General features: G+C 37.0%; 1 protein-coding gene across 1 annotated transcript in view; it reads left to right on the top strand.

Moving 5' to 3' along the window:
* CDNF (cerebral dopamine neurotrophic factor) overlaps positions 1-8,905 on the top strand; it is a 17,804-nt gene extending 8,899 nt beyond the window's left edge. The window contains exons 2-4 of the mRNA XM_006765312.2: positions 3,193-3,320; positions 4,350-4,491; positions 8,266-8,905. Coding sequence (XP_006765375.1) covers positions 3,193-3,320; positions 4,350-4,491; positions 8,266-8,444 — 449 coding nt within the window. The 3' untranslated portion in view covers positions 8,445-8,905. The remainder of the gene's footprint in view (positions 1-3,192; positions 3,321-4,349; positions 4,492-8,265) is intronic.
* Positions 8,906-10,216: the final 1,311 nt, after the last annotated feature.

The raw sequence follows: 10,216 nt of genomic DNA, 5'->3' as shown, positions 1-10,216 counted from the left end.
AAACAGAACTTCGCTGGAGATCCAGACCAGAACTTGGCTGGAGATCCTGGCTAGAAATCCTGGCTAGCCTGCTGATCAACTGAACGCTGTCTCCGTGTCATTCCTTCTTCGCCGACTCTGTCCACACCTTTGGGGACCCCTGTACCTGCTGGGGTTGGACCCCGGCAAAAGCAGGGAAGTAACAACTGACACCACAGAAATACAAAGGATTATAAGAAAATATTGTGAATAACTATATACTAACAAATTGGACAATCTGGAAGAAATAGACAAATTCCTAAAAACATATAACATTTCAAAACTAAAGAAGAAAACAAAGGTCTGAACAGACTGATTGCAACTAATAAAATTGTAGCAGTAATCAAAAACTCCCAACAAACAGAAGGGCTGGACCAAATGGCTTCACAGGTGAATTTTACCAAATACTCAAAGATGAAGTAACACCTGCCCTTCTCAAACTATTCTAAACAATTCAAGTAGAGAGAAAACTCCCAAATTCATTTTATGAAGCCAACATTATCTTAATTCTAAAACCAGATAAAGACACTACAAAGCAAGAAAATTGTAGGTCAATATTCTTGATGAACATAGAAGTAAAAATCCTCAACAAAATATTAGCAAAAAAACCTATCAACTGGGGATTATTTTGTGGATGCAGGGTTGTTACAACATCAGCAAATCAATTAATGTGATACATAATATAAATAAAATGAAGGGTAAAAATCTTATAATGATATCAACAGATGCAGAAGAAGCTTTTGACAAAAATCTAGTACCCATTTATAAAAACAAACAACTTTCAGCAAAGTGGGAATAGAGGGAACATATATTAACATAAATGACATTATGACAAACATAAATGACAAACCCACAGCTAACATCATATTCAATGGGTAAAAACTAAAAGCATTTCTTCTCAAGATTCCACCAAAAAACTACTAAAACTGATAAATGAATTCAGTAAAGTAGTAGATACAAAAATAAATATTTAGAAATCAGTTGCATTTTTATTCGCCAATAATGAATTATCAGAAAGGGAGACTAAGAAAATCCCATTTATAATTTCATCAAAAGAAATAAATACCTAGAAATACATTTATCCAAGAAAGTAAAAAAACCATACTTGGAGAATTATAAGACATTGAGGAAAGGAATTGAAGAGGATACAAATAAATGGAAGCAGACACAGTGCTCATGGACAGGAAGAATTAACATTGTTAAATGTCCATGCTACCTAAAGCAATCTATAGGTTCAACGCAATTCCTATCAAAATACCCATGACATATTTTACAGAACTAGAACAAATAGTCCAAAAATTTATATGGAGTCACAAAGACCCCAAATAACTACAGAAGTCTTGAGAAAGAAGAACAAAGTTGGAAGAATCACACTACCTGATATCAAACTATACTACAAGGTCACAGTAGTCAAAGCAGCATGGTATTGGCAAAAAACAGACATACAGATCAATGGAACAGAAAAGAGAGCCCAGAAATAAATCCATGCCTGTTCGATCAACTACTATTTGACAAAGGAGTCAAGAACATACAATGGGATAAAAACGGTTTCTTCAATAGTGTTATTGGGAAAATTGGACAGATATGTGCAAATAAATGAAACTAGATCACCTTCTTACACCATATACAAGAGTAAAGTAAAAATGGGTTAAAGACTTAAATGTAAAAACTCAAAAGCATAAAACTCCTAGAAGAAAACATAGGCAGTAAAATCTCTGACATCTCTCTTAGCAATATTTTTTTTATATATCCTCAGGCAAGGGAAACAAATGAAAAAATAAGCAAATGGGACTACATCAAACTAAAAAGTTTTGCACAGTCAAAGAAATCATCAACAAAAGGAAAAGACAACCTACTGAAAGGAGAAAAAATTTACCAATTATACATCTGCAAAGGGGTTAATATTCAATATTCAGAAAGAACTCATACAACTCAACACCAGAAAAGCAAATAACCCAATCAAAAAATGGCAGAGGACCTGTAGAGACACTTCTCCAAAGAGAACATAGAGATGGCTAATAGACGTATGCAAAGATGCTCAACATTACTAAGCAGAGAAATGCTAAATATCCCACAATGAGATATCACCTTACACCTGTCAGAATGGCTATCATCAATAAATCAACAAACAATAAGTGTTGGTGAGGATATGGAGAAAAGGTAACTCTTATGCTGTTGGTGAGAATGCAGATTTGTACAGCCACTATGGAAAACAGTATGGAGTTTCCTCAAAAGATTAAAAATGGATCCAGTGATTCCACTTCTAGGTATATATATCCAAAGAAATAAAAAAACACTAATTTGAAAGAATATATGCCCCCTTATGTTTATTGCAGCATTATTTATAATAGCCAAGATATGGAACCAACCCAAGTGCCCTTCAATAGATGAGTGAATAAAAAAGTGGTAGTACATATATAAAATGGAATAATATTTGGCCATAAAAATGGATGATATCTTCCTATTTGCAATAGCATGGATGGATTTAGAGGGTATTATGCTAAATTAAATAAGTTAGAAAAAGACAAATACCATATGATTTCACTTATATGTTGAATTTAAAGAGAAAATAAATGAACAAACAAAATAGCAACAGACTCATAGATACAGAGAACAGACTAGTGGCTTCCAGCGGGGAGAGGGTTGAGGCCCTGGGTGAAAAGGTGAAGGGATTAAGAAGTGCAAGTTGGTGGTTAAAAATAGTCATGGGGATATAAAACATAGCATAGGAAATCTAGTTAATAATATTGTAATAACTATGTATGATTCCAGGGGGACCACTGCTAAAGTATATGATTATCTAACCACTATGCTATACACCTGAAACTAATACAAAGTAATATTGGATGTAACCCCCATCTCTAAAACTAAGATGCCCAAAGCATTATATCCTATAAAAAGCTGTATTTTCTTTTAGGGTCAGCCAAAATTTGTAGGGATATTCTAATTTCAGGTGGAATTTGGTTCTGAAGATGGATTGATTGATTCTATAAACTTATATTACTCAAAGCCCAATCCTAAGCTAATGGCTACAGGCCCAAATCATTCTTCCTAAAATGTTAATTCATTGTCACAATGCATTAAATCATACTTACATTTTTATTTGGTGAGTAGGACATAGCTGTGGTAGTGTTTATTTTGTATATAAATACATAATTTCTTTGTTCTTTCTAGTATGTGAAGAATTCTTGAACCGATTCTACAATTCCTTGATAGCCAGAGGAATTAACTTTTCTCTGGACACCATAGAAAAAGAATTGGTCAGCTTTTGCTTGGGCGTTAAAGGAAAAGAAAACCGCCTGGTATGGTAAATTTTCACCTTGTACTTGAGGGAAAGCTGATACTTTCACTTCTTATCTTGGACTTGATGTCCTCCTGCTTAGATGCTAGCCTCAGGCATGTTCACTGTAGAGAGCAAGCAGAAATTGATCATTCAGTGAAATGCAGTCATATGAATTTTCATCTAGAATACATCTGATTTTATTTTGCTTTTGGAATAAACCACAGACAACCAAGCCCATATTTTCTTAATAAAAATTATACAATTGAGTGTCTAATTGAGAATTCACTGTCCTGAGTTAAGAATGGATAGACTTTCTACTTCTTACCGAGACAATGAGTTCAACCTTTCCAAATATTTTATATTATTATTTATATATAACCAATGAAATTTTCCTGTACTGGTGTTCGCATAGTGTTTCCTGGGTATACACAAATGACTTTTTAAATAAACTGGTTTACATCACTAAAAACAATCTTAGGGCAATTCCTTTTGCCTAAAATTGTCATTTTAAATTTCCAGTTAAAGTTGCATTGCTGACAGCTCACCTCTGACACATTTAAAACTCTCAGCATTTATTTGTACCACTAAGTTTTATATTTTTAAATGTGAAATGCTTAAGTTGGGTAGCTTGAAAGGCAGTATAACATGAAAAAGTGCACTGACTGTAGAGCCAAAATGCTAGATCTTAAAAAAATTAATCTATTCAACTTGCTAGCTGCGTGAACTTCAGTTGGCTTGGGTATAAAATGGGGATAATAATAGTACTTACTTCACAGGATTGTTGTGATAATTAAATAAGTCAATACCTGTAAAGCCCTGAGAGCAGCACCTGGCACAAGGAAAACACTCAGCAAGCCTTGGAGCATCATGTGAACTGTTGGGCACTTCTAATTAGGATGATCATGGCAATGCGGTCATTTGTTTTCTGGTGTCTTAGCAGGGCTTGAAATTTAATAGTGGGCCCATGAAAACTAGGTTAACCTCTTTCTTACTTTTCAAAACCATATCACTTGCTTTGTGCCACTAAATTCTCTTCATTCTCCATCAGTGCTATTATCTAGGAGCAACAAAAGATGCAGCCACAAAGATCCTAAGTGAAGTCACTCGTCCAATGAGTGTGCACATGCCTGCAATGAAGATTTGTGAGAAGCTCAAGAAGATGGACAGTCAGATCTGTGAGCTAAAATATGGTATAATGGAGTCAAGTCTTTTTTCCCCTAGGATGTGTGAAGTATTGCCAATTCTCAAAACAGGCTATTTTTTCTAAAAAGTCAGTGTTAGAAGGAAAGAAATTCTTCATCTGTCATTATGTTGTTAGGCTGCTGAATGATACTTAATGTCTCTTGATCTTTTTTGGGGAGTAAGAGAAATAAATACTGGCATAATCAGTGTAGGTAAATCAGTGTCATTCCAAATAGGAAAGTTTAAGCTCTTATATCACCAAGGCAGTGTCAACTGTGTATGTCAAGGAAAAATTCAAAATATTGAGGGAATAACTACTCATGGTAATTTAGCTCTTGGTAACCTATTAAGGAAAGTTGCATCTATTTAAATATTCAAAGGTGATGTAAAGACTTTGAAGTTTTAAATGTGTGTGTATCGTTTCCCTTAGATTTGCCTATTATTCTGCCAGCTTTACATTTTGGGAAATAGGTTATTCACTTCAAATCAGGTTTTGCTGATGAAATGTCCTTATTGAGGGTGCCTAAAATAAACGGTGAGGAAAGAAAGATGTCTTATTTAAATCATTATCATTGGCCTTCTACAGTTCACATAGATAAATCTATTCCTATACTGAAACTTTCTATCTGGGCCAGCCTTTTTGGGTAGATTGAGTAGGTATGATAAATGCTGGGGGATTCCTCCCTTAGCCTAGCCTTAATACCTGAAATTCCACCAGTAGAGACCTGTTTCTTTTGTTCAAGTCATTGTTTTATGTTACATACCAGTGTAGTATTGTAAACTATCTAATTAGCACCCAGATCTGAATTATTTTCTAACATAGCTGTGTAATATGCCTATGTACCATAACTACATAGCTGGCTTTAAATAGGTTTAAGGTTGGAAGGTACCAAAAATCCCAGGTCTCTCAATTTGCCAAGGGCAGGCCCTAAATTGCAGGATAGTGATTATGGGACGGCATCCTTTTTTATTGGCTTTCAAGTAATGAAGTAGAGGCAGGAATCACGGAGTCCGTATAAACAGTAGTCTTGAAAGGGACAAACCTATGCTGATTCTTTAATTCAACAACTTTATTTTGAATATCTTCTATTATGTGCCAGAGATGTTACTAGGTTCCTTGAATAATAGAAAAATTAATCATATATTATTAAGAAATGAGTATCAACCTTTTTCTTGTAGTTTTGGGGTGTCATAGTGGTTTCCCATTTTTAAAATTAATACCAGATTCCAAGTTCTTTAGAAAAGCTCAAGGAAACTACTGACACTTGAAAGAAAGTATGTTTCTCCTTCAACCATTTATCTTGAATAGACCACTAGTCCTTATTTTTTTCCCCCTACTTATTGTTGGCAAGAAAACTGAGATTGAACAGGGGCCTTTGAGCTGTGGGATATTAATAATTTAGGGTATAAATGCTTCTACTTATAAAGGCATTCTTCAAGTCATCCATGAAATTATGATCAAGGTGAGTGCAGAGTTGAATATGTTTTCAATTAGGAAGGTGTCATTTGGTTTTTGACCTGAAAGAATATTTTTGCTTGTTCTGTATCTTAAAAGGATGGGGATCACTATAAAAATTTAAGGGTGGCTGACCCTTTCATCTGTATCTGACCCTCCAAATAAAAAAGTCTTTAAAATCCAACTTTTATTATTTTTTTCCAGATTTATTGAGATATAATTGACTTTAAACATTGTGTAAATTTAAGGAAAATTACTCCTTTCTGATAGGGAAATTATAATCATAAGTATATTATAGATAAGCTTAATTTATTTTTCTGTTTTGGGGCTTGACAATAGAGAAGTAGTTGAGTCTTAACATTCTCTTCAGACAATCTGTAAATAGGGAAATGGTAGTCTTGCTAAAGGAGTTAGATGTTGGTGACAAATGTTATTGGCAAGAATGTTAGAAGCCAGATTGGCTGGCACTGAGGCACCACCATTAGAGAAGTAGGTATCCCCCAAAGGAGTGTAAGTGAATGCTGTGATAAATTAGTAATTCCAGTAGGGGTGGGAGATCAGGCGAGGTTAAGCAAAAACAAATAAGGATCAATAAAAATGCTCCTAAATATATTCATGTGTTTGGATTTCTTTATATTTGTATTTAAAGACTTGATAGTGCTTTGTAAATGTATGCCTGTTTTACTGAAGACATACCTATATCTATCTATCTATATATAAAGAGCCAGGGTCCATAACATTGCAACAACCAAGGCTCAACCGAACACTAGAAGTCAGTGTCTGCAGCCGGTGTGGTGCAGCGACCCAGCACTGACTGCCAAGGGAGCTGCGGATCAGGCCCATAGAGAGGCCTGCAGAGAGAGAGGCAGGGTCTGATCCACAGCCTCTGTGGCAGCTGTTGATCAGCCCTTGCCTCTTTTATCAGGCCCAGAGATAGGCCCAGAGATGCTGACTGGCATAGAAACTGACCAATCAGAATCAAATCTGGGTGAAGTGCCAGGAGCCAATGGCTGCCTAGGAGGCGGAGCTTTTGATGCTGACTGGCATAGAAACCGATCAATCAGAGTCTAATCTGGGTGAACTTCGAAGACAGAAACTAAGGTGGGGGCTCGAGGCAGCTAGGGGTGATCAGGATAGCAGGGGAGGACAGTTGGGGGCGAGATCAGGCCAGCAGGGGAGGGCAGTTAGGGGTGATGAGTCAAGCAGAAGCAGTTAGGGGCAATCAAGCCAGCAGGGGAGGGCCACTGGGGGGTGAGATCAGGCTGGGAGGAGAGGGAAGTTAGGAGTGAGCAGGCAGGCAGAGGCAATTGGGGACTATCAGGCAGGCAGGCAGGCAGGTGAGTGGTTAGGAGCCAGTGATCCCAGATTGTGGTCGGCCATCATCCAAGGGGTCCCCGATTGGAGAGGGTGCAGGCTGGGCTGAGGGAACCTCCCAACCCCCGCCCCTCTGCATGAATTCCATGCACCACGCCACTAGTCTTTACATCAGGGGTCCTCAAACTTTTTAAACAGGGGCCAGTTCACTGTCCCTCAGACCATGGGAGGGCCGGGCTATAATTTAAAAAAAAAACAACTATGAACAAATTCCTATGCACACTGCACATATCTTATTTTGAAGTAAATAAACGAAATGGGAACAAATACAATATTTGTATTTGCATGTGGCCCGTGGGCCGTAGTTTGAGGACCCCTGCTTTACATAGAAAGTGAGCCATAACTTTCTAGTTATTTATGACCTATGGATTTCAGCTGGACACACACAGTTTGTCCCAAAGGCATCCCTTTTTATTGGTTCTCTTCTTTTACCTTAGGAGTGGCAATTAGAATGTGCTGCTGTTATTTTAGAATTGTTGATCTTGAGAAGGCATGGGGCAGTAGCAGGTATTGCAAAGCTACACTTTTGAAGCCTCTGTTTTGAAGCAAGTATAATTCCATGGAGAGAAAGTCTGATAGAACAACTTATCCCAATAGCGCTCTTTATACAGTGGGGCCTTGACTTACAAGTTTAATTTGTCCCGAGACCGAGCTCGTTAAGGAGCTTGTTAAGGAACTTGTTAACTCAAATTACTCTGTCAACTCAATGCAAAAACTCAGCCTAGATAGAGATAGCTGGTATCTCAAAAAACTCGTTAGTCGGGACACTCATAAGTCAAGGCCCCACTGTATACACTTTCCTTAGGTTCTTGATTTCCATAGAAATTGGAACTGTTCTCCACTTTGGATCATAAAGTTGCCAGCACCCAGATTAAGTAACACCATTTGCTTTTCTAAACGTTTCAGAGTTGTTGTTTTTTAAAAATTTGCATTTTTCCTTTTTGTCATTTAGAAAAGAAATTAGACTTAGCATCAGTGGACCTGTGGAAGATGCGAGTGGCAGAGCTGAAACAGATCCTGTACAGCTGGGGAGAAGAATGCAGGGCCTGCGCGGAGAAAGCTGACTACGTAAATCTGATCAAGGAGCTGGCACCCAAGTATGCAGCGATGCACCCCAGGACAGAGCTCTGACCCTCAAATGCTGGGGCACCACTGGTTATAATTAGAGACAAAATGAGTCTCCAGGATATGGATGAGTTGGTTAAGAGTACCGGGAATTGCACTGTGCATGGTCGCATACATTTTGTTTTGATATGACACTTCAGGACTGGTTGCTTGGGTTTGTAAGTAAAACTGTTAATATTGGTGGTATCTTACATTTTCAGTGTACCAAAACCTAAAAGTGCCTTTCTCATAATTTTCTGGTAAGGACTATGTAAATGATTATTGGCTATCTCCTAAAATTGGGAAAAGCGAACTATTGAAAAATTGATGTAGTAAATTGATTCTAAGAAGGAGGATAATGCTCACAGGCCTCTCTGTGAACAAATATTTAATTGAATGGGTTGGATTAGGATAGAAGGAACAATGTTTAGCTTATTAACTCTACACTTCAACTCAAAATAATAACCTGGCATTAAAAAAAGTTTTTTTAAAAAAAGTAAATTGTATTTTCAACTGCAAATCATTCTACTTTCTAGTTCTCTTTGATATCAGAAATTAGAGGGCAGGAGGCACTACTTGAAATCAGTGTCTCCCATAAGAAGAAACCTGTTTAAAACCCATTTAAAACCTGTTTAAACCTACTTAAAGGAAATAGATCAAGAATCTACTGAAGTGTAGCCAATGTTTTAGTAAATTGTATCAACACAAGTGAACAAAACTCAAGGTCTTTTGCATGCCTTTCTATCACACAGTAGATAAGCTTTTGAAAGAGGATTAAGACATATTAAGGGCACATACAGGCAACATGGAACTTTATGGTTCTCTGTGCTATTTTATCAGCTTTAAACTGCAAAAATCATTTTTGGCTCCATTTTCTGGTCACATAAGAAGGAGATCTGCTGTAGAAGTGGCTGCCTCTGTGTGGCAGGTGGAGATGGGGAATGACTGCAGAGCAACTCGAGGGAACTTTCTGGGATGATGGGACCCCCTATGCTTTGATGGTGGTTACATGGGTGAATATCATTGTTAAACTCATCTGGTAGTAAAATGAAGATCTGGGTATTTTGTTGTATGTAAATTATATCTAAAAGACTGCTGTAGAAAAACTATTTGAAAATTAATTAAAATTAAATGATTCAAAACTTCTTGTGTGTTTAAAGAATTTCAATTACTGACTGGGAGTCCCTTTGGGGGGTGGAGGAGAAATTTTCCTGACTGAAATTATATATTGGAAATATTATTTTCACTTTTGAATGCTGCACAGGTAAACAAAATTTCAGTTGAGCAGTTGGGATATAATCAAACTTATCAGGGAACTAGTCGTTAGTAACTTAAAAATAAGAATAAGAAGGCTTTGGTGTAATAAGTGGCCAAAAGGGTTATTGTTTTTAGATTCTGAAAGTTTTATCATTATGTGTAAAGCACCCTACTTAATTATTATTATTATTATTTTTAATATATTTTATTGATTTTTTACAGAGAGGAAGGGAGAAGGATAGAGAGTTAGAAACATCGATGAGAGAGAAACATCTATCAGCTGCCTCCTGCACACCCCCTACTGGGGATGTGCCTGCAACCAAGGTACATGCCCTTGACCGGAATCTAACCTGGGACCCTTGAGTCCGCAGGCCGACGCTCTATCCACCTAGCCAAACCAGTCAGGGCCACCCTACTTAATTATGAATTATATCTTTAAAATGCCCAAATTGAGGTTTTGTTTGTTTGTTTTTACTTTTTATAAACTTACTGAAAGGTTAACATGGTGGTATGTGGGCAGGCTAAATAGCCATCTCAGATAG

The sequence above is a fragment of the Myotis davidii genome, unplaced genomic scaffold (genome assembly GCF_000327345.1).
Source record: "Myotis davidii unplaced genomic scaffold, ASM32734v1 scaffold1380, whole genome shotgun sequence".
NCBI lineage: Eukaryota > Metazoa > Chordata > Mammalia > Chiroptera > Vespertilionidae > Myotis > Myotis davidii.
This window is presented reverse-complemented; position numbering and strand designations above follow the sequence as displayed.